At 35.7% G+C, this 22,094-nt stretch overlaps 1 protein-coding gene across 1 annotated transcript in view; it reads left to right on the top strand.

Moving 5' to 3' along the window:
- Positions 1–22,094, top strand: part of DNAJC3 (DnaJ heat shock protein family (Hsp40) member C3) — an 83,057-nt gene that overhangs the window by 26,832 nt on the left and 34,131 nt on the right. The window contains exons 3-4 of the mRNA XM_027855683.1: positions 9,287–9,411; positions 14,620–14,694. Coding sequence (XP_027711484.1) covers positions 9,287–9,411; positions 14,620–14,694 — 200 coding nt within the window. The remainder of the gene's footprint in view (positions 1–9,286; positions 9,412–14,619; positions 14,695–22,094) is intronic.

Here is a 22,094-nt window from a genome sequence, read left to right as displayed (position 1 = left end):
TCATGTTCTACGTTCTGTACTCACAGATCTTCATCTCTGCAAGGAAAGGAACGAGATGCATTTTTCTCATCTCTTCTCTGGGGCCAAACTTGGTCATTATAATCATATAGCATTCAGTTTTGGTTTTTGTTGTTCTTAACATTTACATTGGGCTAACTCACAATTTAATAAGACCATAATTTTAATAAGAACAAGGGTATAGTAACGCTTTCTATAGGAATGACTCAAGTTATCTGACATCCTTAGTTACATATTTTATTTTTGAACATTTATTACATAACTGAAGTTTATCCCTTAAAAGTGCCTTTTTAAAAATGTTTAATTTTTTTGTGTTAATCTTTCTTTGATCTACTACCCAATTCTTTTCATTTTAGAAAAAAAGGAAAAAAAATGAAAAAAAATGAGTCCAGAGTCCATTTGTTCATATATTGAAAAAATGTAATCTCTTTTTGGTAACTCAGAGTCTTCATTATTAATATCACTGGTTGCATTGTGTCTTCAGGGGAGTTTAAAGGATTGTGGTAATGTTTGACACTATACCCAATATAAGCTCAAGACTGCTGTTCTGAGTTCTTGTGTCCCCTTTTAAAAAAAAAATCCATTTCCTTTCAGCCTCCCATTTCCTTTGGTTGTCATTGTGTCCACTTGGGGAGAGCATATTGTATCCTTTCAAACGACTCTAGTTTGTTGTTTATAGTCACTTGGGCTGAGAAACCAGATAGTTTGTTACCATTATGTGCAAAGTAAAGATTAAATTAATTTTGAGGGTCTAAGGACTTCTTGTATTAATAAAATGCTTGAGCGTTAGTATATGGACTTTGTGATCTCTGGCTCGGTAGCTCAGTGTCCTTTCCCTCTTAATTCTGGTTCTTTAGCTATGTTTCAGATGAGGTAGTTGGGTAAGTGATATTTAAATAAATGAAGTGTTAACATTTCAGCAAGAAATAAATGCACCCACTAGTTACTGTTCTTCCTAATCAATAGTATAGGGAACATAGAAGGTGCATTATAAAAGCTTTTACATTCATTCATTTATCCTATTATAACTAAATGTGATAGCAAAAAAAAAAGGATAATTTTTAGTCTGGTAGTATTTATCTTTCTTCTTTCCTTTTTTCTTATAAAAATTCAGGTTTTCACAAAATGATTTTGAGTCAGAGTACAATATCAGTCAAGAAAAAGGCTGAACTAGCTGTTAATTAGCAACTTTGCTTCTTGATAGATCTGTAACCTTCAGCTAATCACTTGACCTTTCTGAGTATCAGTTTCCCTGTAAGTCAGATGAGGATACTAATAAATATATACTTTGCCTATGTAACAGGCTTCTCTTGAAGTTAAAAATGAGATAAAATATATGTGAAACTACTTTGAAGATTATAAAGCATTATATAAAAACAAGATATACAAATATTTTGACTGGTTTTTGAGTAGTTTTCCAAAAATTCTGGTTTGAATGAGGTCATAAGGCTTTGTTAAATATATCTTCTCATATGCTGAAGCATTTTAAGATGAGTTTTTGCTATAATTGTTCAGTGATGGGAGCGTCTTCATTAATTGACATGTTGGGTCCTGTGTCATTAAAGTAGACTATGAAGCCCATGATTATTGGGAATTTCTAAATTGATAGCTCATAGGCCTTGATAGTATATTACTAAGAGCTGAACAATAAGCAAATCAAAACAGTTTCTATATAATGAAAATAGAATCTTTGAACAATAATCCTAAAAAAAAGTAAGGCATACAGTTATTCCTCGGAAATACCATTTATACCTGTTGCCTCTGTTTCCTTTCTCCCCACTGACTTCTCACCCCTTGTAATCTTGATTCTGACATAAGTACTCAATTGAAATTGCTGTCTCAAAGATTACTGACACTCTCTTAATTGCTAAATCTGATGGTATTTTCCAAGTTCTCATTCTTCTTGACCTCTCTGTAGTGTTTAGGCTCTGAGCTAGGAGTTAGGTATAGGTTCAAACCTTGCTCCAGACACTGTTACTCTGGGCAAGTCTCATAGCCTCTTTCTACCTCAGTTACCTCATCTGTAAAATAAAAGCATTTAACTTGATGGCCTCTGGTGTCTCTTTCAGCTATAAATCAATGATCCTATGACTATTTTATCTTCCCAGTTTTTTTTTTGGCAGGGGGTGGGGGTGCTTAGCATCAGTTTTAAATCCTAGCGTACTGCACATTGAAAAGTCACGTGCTTTGGTCTTGTGTCTGCAGCAGCAACCTTACAATTAAATCTACAGGCCTGAGCACCAGACCTATTTCCAGGGAAGAGATAAAGTTGTTCCAAAAAAAAAAAACCTCCAAAAATTTCATTTTAATTCCAATATGGCCCTATATAGAGAGTAGCAGACTACTTGCAGTGTGTTGGGTTTTTTTAAGTGCCCACCAAATTTATACAGATTTATACAAAAATTTGTACAAAATTATTTACAGAAGTTTCATGGTGCTCCTGTATCAGAAGCAAAAGACACTTTTATCAGAAGGGATTATAACTAGGGCTGTGCCAAATTCAAAAGGATTGGATCCTTTTGAGAGAGTCCAGAGTCCATTTGTTCAGAGTGGGCCAAGGGTTAGGGGTTTGCAGGGTCAGTGGCAAATCCTGTACATCTCAGGTGGACCAAGGAGAGGAAAAGCCTATGAATGGGCTGCAGAGAAATTATTATAGAGAAATAATTTTAGAATGCTCCATTAGTTATCCAAGTCACATCTCCCATTTTCTCCCTTTCTGTTGACTTTTGGACACTAGCAAGGCAATTCCAAAAGTAAATTATAAGGTTTCAATCTGGGGCAGCAAGAAAAGATATAAGATGTAATTATTTTTTGAAGCAGAAATGAGACACATGAAGACAGAGTTGGAATAAAATACATAAGTAATACCACAAACAGCAATGAGGAGCAGAAATGGTCTTGCAACCGGGATATATTCTTTTTTTTTTTTTCCTTGGCTAGGCAGTGGGGTTAAATGACTTGCCCAGGGTCACACAGCTAGTAAGTGTTATATGTCTGAGGCTGGATTTGAACTCAGGTCCTCCTGAATCCAGGGCTGATGCTGTATCCCCTGTGCCACCTATCTGCCCCAGGACTATACTACAGACAGACATCAACTAAGAGTAAGAGCCAGAACTGCTAAAGAACAGCAGAGTCCAATTGTGGGTCTAATGCTTTCCATCTAAAGGAAGGAATGTGTATGTAGGATTAGTTAATACATCTCAGAGACTCAGCTGGAGATAACAAAAAAACTTGGATTATGAAGGGTGAGGAGACTACTTATACTGGCATCATTTAAAGAGGGTTAAATTCCTTGGAATACTTTTGTGTTACCCCATTACCTGTGAACCTACTAGTGGTTTGAAAAACCACTAAAGCCTAATGCAGGACTTTGAAAGATTGTAATATATTCTCTGGAAACATTCAGGCTATGAAAACCCTCTGTGGTCCCTTCTACCCTGGGAGCTTTGGAATGTCCTTGGTTCAGTCCTTGGGGAGCAAATATTGCTATATAGGCAGGATCTGCTCCAGGATGATTCTTGAAGATTGGGAAATTCTGTCAGGGAAATTCACTTCAAACTCAATAATGAGGTCCTCACGTGGCTTTCTTTAGGAACCTTCTACCTTATTCTGGGCTTGCTGACATCCTTGAACACTGTGGGTAAGGTCGTACCATCCAATGTTTGCACATTCGCTGTATAGCCACACAGAGCCTCATGGAGGGTGATCCTTGCTGGGTAAATCACATCAGACCCATCTCTCTTAAATATATTGTGTGGCTTTTCCTTTAAAACAAAGACAACGTCAGCGGGGATGGTGGTTGAGGTTTGGTTCCCCCCTTTTGGGAGGTACTTTATTCACAACAGCCTTGTGAGGTAGGTAGTACAAGGATCATAGATTTAGAGCCAAAAGGGACCTTAGAGGCCATCAGATCCAATTCTCTCATTTTACAGTTGGAAACTGAGGCCCAGGGAGTTTAAGTGACTATATTACCTTGGGTGTCAGAGGTATGCTTTGAACAGGTCCTCTGACTTCAGAGCTAGTGCTCTTCCTATCATGCCATACTGTGATAGTCCTTCTGTATTGTCTTGGTCTGAACACATCTAACCATTGGGTGCTGAGTTCCATATTTTAGCTGGATGGCGTCCAGAAGAGTGTGGTCACAATGTTGAGAAGCTTCAAGCTCATATCATGTGAGGATGAATAGACATAGTCACCTTGGAAGAGAAAAGATTTAGGAGGATAGTGATAGGTTTCTTAAGTATTTGAAATTTGTCATGGGAAAGAGAGATTAGATTTGTTTTGCATGACCCAGAAATAGGAGCAATGAGTGGAAATGGAAGAGGCAGATTTTGCTATAAGGAAAAATTTCCTAATAATTAGAGCTACCCAAAGGTAAAACGGGCTGCTTCAGTAGGTAGTGGGTTCTCCCTTGCTAGAGCCCTTTAATCAAAGGGTGAACAATTACTTTTCAAGCTTGTTGTCAAGGAGATTCTTGTTCAGGTCCCTTGCCATTCAGAAGGAACTCAGATACTGGGATTCTGTTTTTTTTAATTCCCAGATATATTCTCCCCCCACCCCCTTTTTTTCTGGTGCTTCCTCCCTTGATTAGAAAGTGATGTTGACATTGGCAACATAGTATTAGCAACTGCAAATAGTTTATTTTGATTATAGAGTTTAAATTGGTGTTTTATATGGACTTTATGTCCTCTCAGCAGTTTTCTTTGGTGAAAATGTACTCTTTGGGTATGGGTAAATTTTAGGATAAGACTTTTAGCCAGAAAAGTTCATCTTACATATCACCACATAAAAAGTTTTCATGATTTTGTGGGTACAGATATCTAAAATGGTTTGGTTTGTACAGTTTTTATCCTTAGTGTATAGTTCCAGATTAGGCCTCTCAAAATGGGAAATAAGTGATTGGCATTTTTGATCTTTAATTTGATCTTTAATCTATGATTTATGCAAGTAGCAGGTGTCAGCTTTGAAAGAGTCTTAAGAAACAGCAGCATCTATCATTGATGAGATAGTCAAACATAACATGCTTAATCAAGGTGTATCATTAGTAAAAATTGTAATCCAGGTGTGGAGACCTAGAATTGAATAGGCAGCAACCGTTTCTGTGTGTGTGTGTGTGTTTTGTATGTGTTGTGTTTATTTATCTTGATTGGACTGAAATGAATACATTTGGGTCTGTATCTATCAAGTAAAAGACTTTATGTTTTGGGATGTTAGGATACCAATAACAATTATTTTTAGTTACATTGAAGTAAGAATGAAGAAATATTTAATATTTTACATTTACTTAACACTTTTGGAATTGAGACAGAAAGGTTAAGAGACTTGCTAGGCTCTCACAGCTACTTAGTTGATGGTGGAGCTGGGTTCTTCTGATTGTCTGCTCAGAATTCTTACACTTTTTTTTTTTAAGGCAGTTGGGATTAAGTGACTTGTCCAGGGTCACACAGCTAGTAAGTGTCAAGTGTTTGGTCTGAGGCCGGATTTGAACTCAGGTCCTCCTGACTTCAGGGCTGGTGCTCTATCCACTGCACACATTACACCTTTTGAAGAAGAATACCTTTAAAATTTCTTAGAATGTTTTCATCTATATCTTCTCATTTAATTCTAGCTCTAAATCCCCTGATCCAACATAGAAAAAAGGATAAGGGATAATGGAATTAAAACTATGAGCACTTAAAAATGGCTATCTTCTTTTTTGTTTGTTTGCCTTTATGATATGAATTCATTCCAGAACATTCCAAATGCTTTTATCATGGCTTTGTAATATTGCATTAACAGTTGGTTTGATAATCTTGGTGGAATTGAAAATAACTCAGTTTTATCAAGTTATCTTATGTTTTTATAGACAACCAAACATAGCATTGTGTAGTTTATATTAATGGTATACAATGAAGACCTTACTAAAAGTAAAGTTGCCACTTTCAATTCTAATGAACGTTTTAACAAAGCCCTGAGGGGAAAATATTTGCTAAGTGTTTAATAAGAATTCCCTTCCCTTTATGGGAATAGGATGCACCAGCCAGCAAATGATTTGAGGACTCTGCTAGGTTAATAAGAGGAAAAAAAAAATTGGGATGCTACAGAAGTGCCTTCATTGACAGTTGACTAATATCTATAATATGCATTATCCAAACTGTATTAAGAAGAGACTTTCCTAATTGGAACACTAATGCATTGTTGGTGAAGTTATGAACTGATGCAGCCATTCTGGAGAGCAATTTGGAATTATGCCTAAAGGGCTATAAAACTGTGCATACCCTTTGACCCAGCAGTACCACTTCTACGTTTGTATCCCAAAGAGATCATAAAAATGGGAAAAGGACCTATATGCGCAAAAATATTTATAACAGCTCTTTTTGTGGTGGCCAAGAACTGGAAATTGAGGGGATGTCCATCAATTGGGGAATGACTGAGTAAGTTGTGGTATGTGAATGCAATGGAATACTATTGTTCCATAGAAATGATGAGCAGACTTCAGAAAAACTTGGAAAGATTTACAAGAACTGATGTCAGCTGAGTGAAGTGAGCAGAACCAGGAGAACGTTGTAAACAGTAACAGCCACATTGTGCGATAACTGACTTGGATAGACTTAGGTCTTCTCAGCAATGCAACGATCTAAGGTCTCATGTTGGAAAACACTATCCACACCCAGAGAAAGAACTATGGAGTCCCAATGCAGATCGAAGCATACCATTTGCTCTCTCTCTTTTTTTTGTTTGTTCTTTCTTGTGGTTCCTCCCATTGGTTCTAATTCTTCGTTAAAACATGACTAATGTGAAAGTATATGTAGAGCCAATATCATTGCGCACTGTCTTGGGGAGGGGGAGAAAATTTAGAATTCAAAATCTTATGGAAGTGAATGTTGAAAACTACGAATAAATTAATTAATTAAAAAATAGACTGAGAAGTTAAAAAAAAGAATCCACTTTCCTTTTCTTTATACTGTCAACTTTTATTTAGTCCTCTTGCTCCTGCTATCCTTTCTTCCTACTGATTAGAGAGGCTAGATGCTGATTGGACAATGTGGAGGGTAGACATTGGAGAGCTTCTTCTTCCAATGAGATATTTCACATTGTCTTCTATTTTTTTTTCATTCTTTTGGTTTTGTTTTATAATTTCTTGATTTCTCATCTAGTCATTAGCTTCCATTTGCTCCATTCTAATTTTTCAGGAATTATTTTTTTTCAGCGAACTTTTGGACTTCCTTTTCCATTTGGTCAATTCTGCTTTTTAAGGCAATCTTTTCCTCATTGGCTTTTTGGACCTCTTTTGCCATTTGGTCTAGTCTATTTTTTAAAGTGTTATTTTCTTCAGTATTTTGTTGGGTCTTCTTCAGCAAGCTGTTGACTTGTTTTTCTTGCATCACTCTCATTTCTCTTCCCAATTTTCCTCTTCTTCTTTTACTTGCTTTTCAAAATCCTTTTTGAGCTCTTCCATTGACCTGAGACCAATTCAGATTTTTCTTGGAGGATTTGGATATAGGAGCTTTGACTTTGTTCTTCTTCAGATTGTATATTTTGATCTTCCTTGTCACCAAAGTACGATTCTGTTGTCTGAGTTTTTTTCTGCTGTTTGCTGGTTTTCCCAGCCAATTACTTGACTTTTTAACTTTGTTTAGGTAGGGCTCTGCTTCCAGTGTGGCTCGGGTGTACTGTCCCAAGCTTCAGCAGTTTTGTGTAGCTATTTTCAGAGATACTAGGGACCTGTAAGTTTTCAGTTCTTCCAAGGTAGTATGCTCTAAGGAGAGGTGTTTAGTCCTCTCCTGGACTATGCTCTAGTCTGTGAATCTAGTCTCCACTGCTGCCACAAGCTCTGCTATGCTAATGCTCCTCCTTGCTCCAGGACTGCCACCCAGGACTACGACCCAGCTTTAAGTATAGGCAATGCAACAGAATCCTGCCGCAGTGCCAGCAAAGAGACCCCTGTAATTTCCTTCTGATCAGTGATTCGATCCCCTTAATGTCTGTAGGCTGAGAGGTCTGGAAGCAGCAGCCACTGTTGCTCCACCACCACCTCAGCCACAGACTTGGGGCTGTACTGGGGCTGGGACTGGCCTGTGCTCCTCTCTCACCTGCATCCAACAGAGAAGTCTGGAAACTATTACAGCTGTTAATGATTCAGTCTCCTGAGACCTGTTCTGGCCAGCTGCTCCTAGCCCATCACAGGAGATCTTTCCCATGGACCATCCAGGTTGTCTTAGGCTGGAAATTTGTTTCACTCTTTCTTTTTGTGGTTCTGCTGCTCTAAAATTTGTTCAGACTCATTTTTTTACAGGTATTTGGAGGGGTTTAGGGGAAAGCTCAATCGAGTCCCTGCTTTTACTCAACCATCTTGCCTCCTTCCCAGAGATCTCCTTCCTGACCCTCCACTATGTAAGGAGGGATTTCTGGGAAGTCTTCTCATCCTTTCCCACCTGGCTCCTTTCCTGAATTTTATGATCTCTAGAAATTCATTATTCTGCAAGATAAAATCAACTATGAAATTCTCAGCTTCTCAGATCATTTCCTTGCCCAACTGCAGGACTTCATACCTTATGTTGGGTAACTTACCTGCTTCCCCAAACTTCTCTCCTTTTCAATTTCTTTCTAGATGTTGTCTTAACCCATTAGATTGTGAGCTCCTTTAGGCTAGAGCTGTTTTATGCCTTTACTTGTATCCTCAGCTCTTGAGAATAGTGCCTGGCACATAGTAGGCACTTAATAAATGTTTGCTGACTCTGATGCTAGAAAGGTACTTATTATGCAAATAGTGGATCAGTTAGATATCTAGCCTCCCTACCCTCCCTTTCTTGTTTACCCACATTTTAGTAATTTTAGTTTCTGGTCATTTTGTTACCTTTTTTTTTTTTTTGGTAGGATAAAGTGGCATACCTAAAAAAGAGGGCGAGGTGATAAAGAGTGAAAGGGCAAACTTTAAATTGGTTAGTTTTGATGCTTTACTCTGGTTTGGCTATTCTGTTATTATATAGCATATCATAACAAATATTGCCAATAACCCCATTTAAGCAATATTTAGTAAGTGAAAATTCTACCACAAAAAAGAATTAGGATTATCTCCCTTGTAATGGGATTTAACTGAAGTGAAAATTTTAAATTAGCTTGTCTTGTTACTACTGAGTGACTCTACCCATTCCTAATCACAAAACCTTGCTATGGCATCATTTTCAGTAGATATATAAGCCCTTAAACTTTTAGTTGCTCAGTTTTCATTGTAGAATGCATTTACTATGAAATAAATTATTTGAATTTATATTACATTTATTTGTAGATGGTGATCCAGACAACTATATTGCTTATTATCGGAGAGCTACTGTTTATTTAGCCATGGGCAAATCTAAAGCAGCAATTCCTGACCTAAGTAAAGTGGTTGAATTGAAGACTGATTTTACAGCAGTAAGTACATGCTTATCTTTGTTAAGAAAATGCAGCCTTTTTAATCTTTTTCTTTATGTGTTACAAAGACTTCTGAATGTAACATTCAATGATGGTATTAAAGTTGGATTATCTAAGCTGTATTATAAGAAGCTTAAGACTGATGCAGCATTTTCTTATTCCTGCTAAGGAGCTGTATTTTGGAGATCCATACTCTATTTCCTTCCTCTATTTAAATTCCTAATTTTTACTTTCCACAATTTGTCAACATAATGCCTTTATGTCTAGAAGAAACTCTCAGGAAATATTTGGAGGTTGAATGATTGAATGCAGAGTTTTGAATCCTAATGAAGTGGATTAGAGACAATTCATATTTTCTTTTCACCTAAAAAATGAATGATAACTATTATTTACCTATAAATGAGTGATCAAAGGGTTTAGTTTTTTTTTTTTAAATGCCCACTTAACAGGAAATTTGTCATATGTTGGCAAATATTTTGCTATTAAGTAGTGGCATATTTTTACCCCTGATGCCGTCTCCCCAAATTCATTTGATTTGAATATAATTTGGGGAGGTGGTAGGAGAGGGAAGGTTGTCCCCCATTGTTAAAGCTTAGAGAGGGTTTATTTCTAGATTTACCTAGAAGTGTGTAATAGAGTCCCCACCTCCTACATAAACACTTGCTGTACAATATATGGGTGTAAGATAGAGGATTGCCTTTTTTTCACCCAGGCCTGTGCTTAGGGCTCCACCTCTACCTGATATTCTAGCTCCTACTCCTGAGTTCCAGGCTCTGATGGATGAACTTTTACTTTATCTTGCCTGTCATTTTTGACCATCTTTGTGTCACACCATTGTGTGTGTCCTATTTTCCTTCCTTTCTTCCTCCTTTCCTGCTCTGGCTTTGAGAACAGTAACTGAATAAATTCTACCATTCCTGGAATGATGTGTTAATCAATTGTCCTGTTATTTTAGTCATCATTAATTGACTTCTCATTGATTGACTTCTCTGACTTCTCTTTCTAGGACACTTTTCCTTTGCCTCAATTCCCCTTCTGTGTATTCTCTTCTTTTCTTAGAATATACATTCTTTTTTTTTTTTTTTTTGGCTAGGCAGTGGGGTTAAGTGACTTGCCCAAGGTCACACAGCTAGTAAGTGTTATGTGTCTGAGGCTGGATTTGAACTCAGGTCCTCCTGAATCCAGGGCCAGTAGTCTATCCACTGCGCCACCTACCTGCCCCAAGAATATACATTCTTTAAGTGTAGGATTGTCTTCCTTGCTTGTGTTTACATTCCCAGTACTTGATACATAGTTAGCACTTAATAAGTGCCTTTTTTTTCCAGTTGTGGAGTCCATTAATAAATACAAAAACGTAAAGCACTCAGATAGCCTTGTAGACTTCAGAAGGTCCAGATACTTTGAGGGTTTGCTGAATTATTCTGTACTGTCTGAGCAACTTAGTAGAAACATTTTGGCAGGGTCCATATTTTTGTGTCTCCTGTCTTTTGCCCCCCCTTGCGTGTCTTCAGTCTTTTTAATTGTAGAATGATACTTATTCACACTATTGATAAGGAATCTTCCTTTGAGAGACTGGCATGTGAACAATCAAATTTAAGACCTCATCAGTGCCCTTATCTTACTGGGATCTTGGGCATGGAAAATCTCTTCTTAGCAATTCTGGTCTCTGGCCTGTGTTCAGAAAATGAAACAAAAGCAAAAAAGCACGGGGGACCCAGAGGTCCAGGATCTCTGACTTCCTGGGCTTGAGTAGGCAGGAGTAGGGCATGCCCTACTTCCCATATTTCTGGGCTATAATCTAGAAATACAAGATGGTAAGAACTTGCAAGGAAAAAACAATGGGCTGAGCTGTTTTACCTTGTTTACTTTGACTAGGATAAAAGGTTGCTCTTCTTAAAAAAAAAAATTCCATTCTTCTGAGCCCCAGCTGACCAATCACGAGGAAGCAGCCCTAATGTCTGAGGCCCAGCCACTAAGGTTCCTGATCAGGGTTTTTTCTGATCAGCTTTCTTTATGTAATTTTTTTGGTGGGAGTCTAAGAATCAGCCTGCTAAATGCTTTGATATTTTACGATCAAAATTGTGGTTGGTAGTGGAAAGAATTGAACCAGTCCAGGAGAAATCTTGAGGGCCTAAGGAATGATAGTTGAGGCTGCTGTACTCCTTTCTATTTCTGGTTTAGTTCTAGCAGCATATGACTAAATGTCTCAAGGAGGTATGGAGAGGTAAAAGAGGGTGGTGAAAACTGGATGAACCCAAAGCCAAGAGAGGAAAGATTTTTAGTTTCTCTTTTAGAATAAATGATGATCTATAAGAAATAGAGAATTATTATAAAAAAAGTGACTGAAGTACTGTCATTTCAAATGAGTGGCAGTGTCACGAATGAAAAAACATTAATAAATCATAAAACAATATCCATCAATAAGACTATTAATTAGACTATTTTGTCTAAATAATTAAATAAAAAAACAAGAGGATAATGTGAAAATTTAGTAAAAGCAGTTCGCTTGGATGATACTTTATGAAAACGGCTACAAAGTAGAAAAATCTTAGAAAATAAGTTGCAATGCTAGAAATGTTATTTAAGAGTAGTAGCTTAGATAATATTGTAGCTATTTAATCTTCTTTATTTGAGATTTAGTTTTTTTGTCTTGACATTACTTAATAAAGTACATTTTCTAATTTGAGAGAACTGATTTCAAAAGACAAGAGGGCAAGAACTGTAAATAAACATAAAGAAAAGACAGATGGTTGAAGGAAGAGGCAAAATAGTTTTTGCAAGATATTTGCACAATTAATCTCTGAAAATGTTGGCACGTGTGACATTTTTAGTTGGAAGAAACATTTAAGACAGTATTTGGGATCTCAACTATGATTAAAAAAAAAGTTGAAGATGTCAGTAATACCATTTGCCAGAGAGAGACTACTAACAGAAGTTCTACTTACTGTGATTAGAATTTTATAGCATCAAAAACATATAAATTATAGTATAGATAGTCTTATTATAAAATCCAGCTATTGTTGCAGAAAGGATGAGGTGGCCAAATTTTTCTTTTGAGGCTTTAACTTAAGCTTAACTGAAACACATTTTGCATGAGACAGTTCAACTGGCTAATAGTTTTCTTAGTTTTGTGATTTAAAAACATGTTGCTAATTTTTAAAATAGTGGACTATTGTGAATTTTAGCAGTATAATATTTTCAAGTTTTAATAGGTTATTGATAGGCTCTCTGTTTTGGGGCATGAAAATGGAGCAGAGGTGCATATACACTTAGAAGAAGAATGGTATTTGAGTAGTTTGGATGGTGGTGAAGGGAACAAACTGCAAGTCTGAAATGGCCTCGTTGAAAGCCCACCTATTGCCCTTCTAGAAGAAATGTTACAGGCCCAGTCCTTATTCTTCTGGCAGGTATTCTTATAAATACTTGAAGACAGCTCTCATGTTTTGCTTTAAGTCATCTCTTTTCTGAACAAAACATCCCCGCTTCCTTCAACTAAATTCACATCTGATAGGACCTCAAGGCTCTGGCCTGGTTGTCTTCTATCAGGCAGCAAAGGGTTCTGTAATTGGAGTCCTTAAATTTGTATGCAAAGGGGTGTGTGTGTGTGTGTGTGTGTGTGTGTGTGTGTGTGTGTGTGTGTGTATGTACATATATATGTATATATAATATATATTTACACAAATAGAATTAGTTTCCTTTATAATCTTATGTATTTTATGCATTTAAAAGCATTTTGAGCACTCCATAGTCTTACCCAGATTGCCCAACATTGTTACTAAATTCGTTATCCAGAACTGATCACAATGCTCCACATAGGTATGACTTCGGTGAAGCCCTGGAGATCTGTTGCCTCTCTAATTTTGGTGCTTTTCTCAGTGCACTGGAGATCACTTTTGTGTTCTTTGGCTGCCAGTTTATACAGGCCATTACAACTCACAGATCTTTTTCACATTGACTTTTGTTGAGCTGTGGTTTCACCATCATGTAATTTTGCAAATGATCCTTTGATCTCGAATGTAGGATTTATTATTTATTCCTAATAGATTTCATCTTAAAAGCATTCCAACCCCAGTTTCTTGGATCATGCACTGTGGTAATTATTGATCCCAGTCTTTTGTCATCTTCACATTGGACAAGTATGTCTTCATCCAAGGCATTAATAAAATAACACAGGGCCTTTGCCTTGGGTATACATTTTGGTGTTTTTATACAGATTGCTTTTTAAAGTGATTAGGAAAAAAAACCACTGAAGAATTAATAAATAATATAAAACTTTGAAAGAAAGCATATGAATTATAAGTTATAGATAAATCTTTTCAATTTTAATTTATCTTACTTAGAGCAAAAGCCGTTATAGCCCAGAATTATATATAGTTGTAAGGTACTGAGGCAATGGCCTATGAACTTTTCGAATTATGTACTCCATCAGTGACAAGATTTTGAGCATACACCTCTAATATATATGTATTTACTTATTTAGAAATCATATATGTGTACTACCATACTAATAATTAAGTACATTATAAAATATGGCATTTGACAAAAAAAAATAGAAAATCACTTTGATAGCTATGTGGAGGATAGGTTGGAGACAGGAAGTCTTGAGGCAAAAAGACCAATTAGGAGGCTATTTTAGTAGTCCAGGCAAAGATGGTGATGGATACAAGGGATGTTGTACAGGTGGAGACTACATGATTTGGCAGCTGACAGGATGCATGGGGTGGGGTAAAATGAGGTGTCAAGGATAATGCTGGGTGATTGTATTACTTAACATTTTCAAAGAGAACTTTAACTTTGGTTTTTGTCTGTCAACTGTCAAAGAATGTTGATTCTGTGATTGGTCTGGTTTATCAGAATTTTTATTGACATATTTCAGAAATGCCTATTTCTAGAACTTTAAAAAATACTGAAGTATATAACTGTTAGTATGGAAGTGAAAAGTTGAAGTTCTAAAAATCAGAAGAAATGCAAATAAAAAAATTCAGTCTCTACTAGTTCTAGATCTATGATTCTATAGACCCCTTCAGAACCCAGACACGGGTACATAGGAAGTTAAAAAAAGAGTCTCAACATGGATTTTGTTTCATTATTTAGTTTGGGGAAAATATTAAAAGTTCTCTCATCACTACCATCCTTCTCCCCTTAAACCCTGTAGGATTTAATAAGAATTTAGAAATTTAAAATATTTAAGATACTTTTTTTTTCTAGGCACGATTACAGAGAGGTCATTTACTACTTAAACAAGGAAAACTTGATGAAGCTGAAGATGATTTTAAAAAAGTGGTAAGGTTTGATTGTGAAGTATAACTAATTCTATGTCTTGTGTCCTGTACTAAAGTTATTTTTATGGTTAAGGGGAAAATTTATTTTCTGTATAAATTGATCTTGTATAAAGTATCTATTTAATGTAACCCGCATAAAGTAATAATTTGATGATTGATATAAAAAAGTCATATTTTGAACATTTAGAAAACTAAGTGTACTGAATATATTGGTTTAATTTGCTATTTGTAGCTGATTCATGCTTGACATTCCCTCTATGGGAATCTCATTGTAACTGCACTATTGTATGAATGCTGTTAGTTTCATGTGATGCTTTTTGTCTCATTTAAAATGGGTGTTCAAACACTTTTTTTTTTACAGCTGGATTTTATAAATACCCATTTTCATTAAAGGTAAATAATAGTGAAAGGTTTTTGGGTTTATTGTTGGATGTAACTGAATGAAGATTCTGTATAAAGCCCACAGTATAATTCTTTCTACTGCTACCAGTTCTTCCCAGGAATCCTACTGAAAAGACATACACAGAAAGAGGTACTGACATTTGATCTGTTTTGGGTGTTACCTCTCCTAACTTGAGATAGAAGCTGAAAAGGATATATGAATCTCATTTTCCATTTACCACATGATAAGTATTGGTAATTAAAAGTGCAGATTGATAATATTGTTTTCATAATATCAAAGTTTTTATTTTAGTCATCTAAAGAGTAGAAAAATATCTGTATAATTTTGTATTATATTAAAAACAGTGGCTCCTGTATCATGATCTGGTATTTATCTTACTTCTTACTGGTTTGTAAGAGGCCTGTAACTGGGTCTTAAGTGCTTAAAAGAATGCAAAGATGAATAATTTATTATAATATATTTTAAAAGTATGGGCTCAATAAACATATTCCATAGTGTCAAGTATATATTTTCAAATTAATGGTTAAACATTGTTTAAACATGTTTCTTAAAACATGAATTTTTTACATGTAACTGAATATTTTTTACCTTTGAACAGCACGAACCCTTTCAAATTAAAAATATTCTGATGTGAAATTCAACTATTAATATTGGATTTTTCCTGGAATGAACATTTTGGTGGCCCAGATGTATATTGGACAATTTTTGTTAGTTCTCTTCTGACAAGTGGTTTTGTAACAGTCATACTCCTGCCATTGCTTTCTGAAGGCTGGTCTTGATAGTTATCAGTAGAAATTTTTTTAAACAAAGAAATGTGCATCTGCCTGCATTTATAGGTGCATTCTGCCAAATGTTCATTGTTTCCATGAGTACAACATTAATTGAGGCTACATTGTGGGGGTAAAGGGGGAGGATTTTCTTTTCATAGGAATAATGTTATAAGCGGGATGGTAAGTAGGGTGATTGTTGAGGTAATGCCGTTTGGGTTATCCTTGATTATTTCATTTACATCTTAGGTGGTTAGTTGTTCTTCGTTCTTGAAGAGGAGCAATGACATCAGGATTACTTAGACAAATAGTAGTTTTCATGGCATTGTGGTGGAATTTGATTAGAATATATTAATGACATTTCATATTGTCATGGAGACAGTGTAATGGTGGAATATGCCCATGATAACTATTTTCCTGTATTCTTTTTAAAATTAGCAAAATATTTAATTAGCATTTACTTTGTAGTTCCTTCACAGCCCAAATCACTTAGTAGTAAAATAGACAGGAGAACAATTAAAATCTTAAACTGTATAAAATGTTTTTAAAAGGTTCTATGTTAACAGAACATCTTCTTAATTTGTGTTTGTGTCTCTATGCAAAAGGTAAGAAATCAGTTCAAGTAGTTTTAAAGTATTGAGGGGGCAAAAAACCAATATAGAAGTCAAGTGGTTTAAAAAAATGGTTGTCATGACAGCTGTTTCCATGGAAACTGCTATTTGTAGGGAATACTTGGGCTAACTTGAATACTTAGTCTGCCAGTGATCAGTATTTTTATGAAAATTGGGCCCAAAATTCAGTACATAATTGCTTATAAGATAGCATTCATGTAGATTTGTCCTTTGCTGCTTGAAAAGTAAAACGTGAAAGAATACATTCAGCAACTGTTTTCTGAATTGTAATATGGTGAAATGAGAAAAACCATAGTAAATAAAATCAGGAACTCTGTTCTAGTCTAGGGCTCATCTCCTAATTAGCTATTTGATGACGCTGGGGAAGTCACAACATCTCTAGGACTCATTTTCTTCATTTTTTTGAGATTCGAGGGTTGAACTAGAAAGCTCTAAGTTTTCTTCTAACTATAAGATTCTGTGATTCCATGAAAAAGATTATTATGAAGTCTTGTTAGAATGCACTTATTTTTATTTTAGGTCCGTTTTCTTCTTCTTTATAGAATGTATGTTCTTTTATCAGTTGGTGAGTTAGCCACATGAATCTAAAGAGTCTACAACACTGATTCTACAGTATGTTTATCAGCTTCCCAAAATATTTCTTACTCCAGCTACATCTTCATTGAACATCACACTCTATCATCAGATAAATATGTATAGTTGTAGTTTACATGATATAATTCCAAACTTTTGCCATTATTTTCAGGTCACCAGGGGTTCACCTAATAATACTGTATCATCTGCTGTTGATTATCTCCATGTCAATTTTTTTTTGAGTTGTTGAATATTGGTGACTATTTCCTTTGCACAGCTTACTGTAGGAGTCTAGTCAACTGTAGTTCTAGGCTTAGATCTAATTTCCTAAAACCAAATAACAATCTTCTGAGTCATCTTTTAAAAATATTTGTTATTCACCAAGGCACAGGAGATGATGAGGTAGCCTTTTGAAGATCTCTTATTTTGAGAATCCCTAGGATGTTTAAAAAAAAAGTAAGTTCCTCCAGTTTTGTATAAGCAGGTTAATAAAGAACTTTAGAGCTGATATTATTTTTTTGGGGGGGTCTTTAGGCAGTTTTGTTTTAAAGTAATACAGATGATAATTTTTCTTCTGTAAAAATCCAAAACAAGACCTTGACATTTCTTTAGTAACTCATTTTGTTGTTTAACAACAGTTGATTCTTGACTTTAATCTTAAGTGCCACAGACTGCCAACTTAAGCTCAGTTTTGTATGTTTTGTTTCTTTTTCATTTCTCTTTGTATAGAAAACACAGTTGGGTATATTTAATAAAGCCCTCGGGCAATTAAAATTTGTGCTTTATTTTCAATTTTTTTGAGCAAACTTTGTTACCCAAATGGGCTCGTCATAGATATGGGGGAATCATATATTAGAAGGATAATAATAGGTACAGTTATAAGCTAACAGTACTTTTCCATTTTATTAAAAATATTTCTTAATGTCATCCCTCTCCATTGGCCATTATCAGAGATGTTTTAGAAATAAAAATCAAACTAATATAAGACCACTAGATGTCAGTAGACTCTTAATCATTTTGTTCTTCTGACTTTGTTTCTAATGCAGAAAATGTGTATAGCAGGAATGCAGAACCTGTGGCCTCGAGGCCACATGTGGTCCTCTAGGTTCTCAAGTGAGTCCTTTTAACTGAATCCAAACCTTACAGAACAAATCCAAGTTGTAATCCAACAATTTCACATATGCTTTGACTACAGCATTATCCTATTCTGCCATTCTTGTAACTATTAAAAATAGGAAATGGCATGACTTATTATTATTCATGTTGTAATCCAACAACTTGGATTTGTTCTGTGAAGTTTGGATTTAGTCAAAGGGATGCACTTGAGGACATGGAGAACCACATGTGGCCTCAAGGTCACAGGTTCCCCACTCCTGGTATATAGGATCATAGGATTGTAGATTTTTGAGCTGTGAGGATTCTCAGAGGACATCTAGTTCAATCCTCCAGAGGAAATGAGGCATAGAGAGGTTAAGTGACTTGCCCAGGCTTGTAAAACTAAGCAGAAGAACTGGAATTTGAACCCAGGCTGGGCTCCTAACCCCAAATCCAGTATTCTTTATATTTTACTATGCTACCATTCATGGACTTAAAATAGTCTGAACAGCAGGGGTCAACATTTCTTAAGTTGCCGCAGAAAGGATCAGATTACTTTGATGTATTTGTCATTTGGGGACCTGCCGGAAAGGTCCATTGACAAGCAAAAATTAAATTAGCTTACCAACTCCTTTATCCTCAAAGTGTTTTTCATATGAATTCTTTTCTGGCCATATAACCCAGGACCTGTGCTTTGTACAGTTGAATTTTTGAACCTGAGTAAAGGACCATTACCCTATTTAAATTTTATGTTCTTTGATTTGGATTACTATCACATCTTGTTGAGATTTTTGGATCTTCATTCTTTCATCCAAGAAATATATTATACCTTCTTAGACCTATATCATCTATATTTTTGATGAGTATTGCACTTACGTCTTTATACAAAATATTAATAAAAATGAGAATCATAGGGACGAGGGAGAGAGCCCTGAGATTTCTCTCAAGCTTGACATTTTTAAAATTCATATTTTTTGGATATAGTCTTTAAATCATTTATGAATTCACCTAACCATACTGAAATAGAGACATCTTTTTTGCTCCATCTCATTTACAAAGATACTGTAATAGTTTTTGTCAATTGCTTTGTTGAATTCCACTAATGCTATGACTACAGCATTATCCTGTTCTGCCATTCTAGTAACTATTAAAAATAGGAAATGGCGTGATTATTATTATTATTCATAAATCCATGCTCATTCCTTATAACCTCTCCATTAAATTAACTTTTCTTGGTTTTCATGACATTGCTGTCTCATGTCTAGCTGTTGTTTCTTCGTCTCTTTTGTTGGGTCTTCATTCAGATCATGCCTACTGACCATGTGTGTCCCCTAAGCCTCTATTCAGGGCCTTCTTCTCTTTTCATTCTATATTCTCTCTTGCTTGGTGATTTCTTTAGCTCCCAGGGGTTCGATTATCATCTCTATGAACATCATTCCCAAATCTGTATATCCAGCCTGGTCTTTCCTGATCTCCAGTTCATCATTAGAAATGGATATTCCTCAGCTATTTCACATTCAGTATTCCCCCATCAACTCATCATTATTCTTCTTCCCCATATCTGACACTTTCCCAAACTTCGCTATTATTATGTTGAATGCCACTGTCAGTGTCCTCTTTGTCTCCTCTACTTATCCTTTTCACTTACTCCACATATCCACTCAGTTGACAAATTGTGGTGGTTTTCTTTTGCCACAAGGTTTCTTGAATATGTCTTGTCTCTCAACTTATGCCGACATCACTCTAGTTCAGGGCCTTATCACCTTTTGCTCAGCCTATTGCAGTAGCATTCTATTACATTTTGTCTCCCCATTTAGAATGTAAGCTTTTTGAGTACAGGGATGGTTTTTACTTTTTTTTTGTATCCTCAATATATAGCACATTGTTTGGAATATACTAAACATTTAGTAAATGCTTATTGATTGTTACAGTTTCCTCAGAAATTTTCAAGGTCTCCAGGCTACATAGTTTTTAGATTCCATCCTTGGTTATTTTTTTGGAAAGTTGTTATGTTTGCCTACCTTCTGTCTCACAGCTCTTCTTCCACTCACCACCATCTTGAAGATGATAAATAACAGTTCAGCAATCTTATTTGCAGTATAATTCATCTAGGATTTATTTGTTTAGGACATATAAATCTCACAATGTGAGCAATTTTGGGCTGAATTCCCCTTTTAACTATTTTCTGTCAAGACTCTTCATTTGTACAAAGAAAATGCATGCAAAAAGTAATTGAGTATTTTGCTTTCACTTTATCTTACATTAATACTGTCGTGCCTACTTTGAGAAGGGACTCTTTGTTTTTCCTTGCCAAAAACTTTTTTTTTTTTTTGTGGTCCTCAGAATTCTTGACACTAAGCTCTTTCAGGACTTTGACACTATTCTTACAGGTCTGTGTCTGTAAGAAATAATACTATTAATTATATCATCATAATTAATTGTTGTATAATAATAATATTATTATATAGCACTTTAGGCTTTGCCAAGTATTTTCTTCCCAGTAGTACTGTGCAGTAGGTAATATAAGTAGTATTGTCCCCATTTGATAGGTTCTAAAACTGAGACTCTAAGAAATTTTAATTTATCCAGAATTACATAGCTAGCTAGTAAGTGTCCATGAGGTGGGATTCAAATTCAGGTCTCTAGATTCCATGTCTAGTGCTCTTTTCACTATGCCACATTGAGGAGAATAAAAGAAGTAAGTACACTACCCTGGGCCTAATTGTACCCAACAAGGAAGAACTCATTGGTGAAGTGAAAATGATAGAAACTCTGAACAAAGTGACCTTTTCACCATTGAGTTAATGATGGCCAAGAATGTTAGATATAATTTAACTTGTGCTCTACTGTTTAAGCATATTTCAGGGGGAAAAAAATGAAAGTTAGAGTCCTTGGGCCAGAGATAAAGCATAGACTGACATATTGAATAGACTTGTGTAGTGGTTATTTCCATTTAAATAGCTTAATATTAAAAAAGCCAGTATAATATCATGCTACTTTTTTGAAGTAATACCCTTAAAAGAACTGAGGTGAAAATAGCTGTCCAAATAGCAGTGCCCCTATTTATATTATTCTGAGAGGCTTACCCTCATAGGGCACTAGACATTTGTAAAAATAAATTTAGATAGAATTGGTGGGGAACCAAATCCTCTTTGGTTTCATTGTTGCACCAAAAGGTCTTAACTGCGCTTCTTCATGGAAGGATGGGATTGTGAAATATAGCCGAAGTTACAACCCTTAGAATAAAAGAGATAGTTGATATACCCTTTTCCCATTGAATTAAAGAGCTATTTGGGATAAATCAGTTTACAATTTTATTCTTAACTGATGTTTAATTAGCAAGCATTTGTTAAGTACTTTCAGTTCCCGATGAAATGTAGCTTATTTGTTTGGGGTTGACAGTATGTACAGGTATTTAGTATGTAAAAAATAATTACAAAGTAATTTTTCTTTTTTGGTGGTAGAGGGAGAGAGGAATGAGGCCTTAGCTACTGGAGAATCAGGAAAGACCTCATGTGTGATGTGTTGTGTAAGGTGAGCTTTGAATTCTATCTTGGGGCTAATAAGGAGCCAGTGGAATTTATTGAGTGGGGTAGTGACATGGTCAAGCTTCTGTTTTAGGAATATTTTGGCAGCTAAGCTGTGTGGAGGATGCTGTATTAGAGGAGAAAGAGACCTGAGGCAGAAAGACTAAGCAGGAGATAATTCTAATAGTATAGGTGAAAAATTGTGAGGCCCTATTTGTTTGACTGAGGAGAAAGAGATGGAGGTAGAACTGACAAGACATGCAAGTGAGTAGCTCCAGAGGGTGAAGGAGAGGGAAAAGTAGAAGATAATGCTGAGGTTGTGAATCTGGGAGAATGGAAGGATAGTGGTGCCCTTGACAGTAACAGGAGAGTTCAGAAAGAGTGATGGATTTTTGGGGAAAGAT

Source organism: Vombatus ursinus, unplaced genomic scaffold, assembly GCF_900497805.2.
Source record: "Vombatus ursinus unplaced genomic scaffold, bare-nosed wombat genome assembly UNPS02011014.1, whole genome shotgun sequence".
NCBI classification, from domain to species: domain Eukaryota; kingdom Metazoa; phylum Chordata; class Mammalia; order Diprotodontia; family Vombatidae; genus Vombatus; species Vombatus ursinus.
This window is presented reverse-complemented; position numbering and strand designations above follow the sequence as displayed.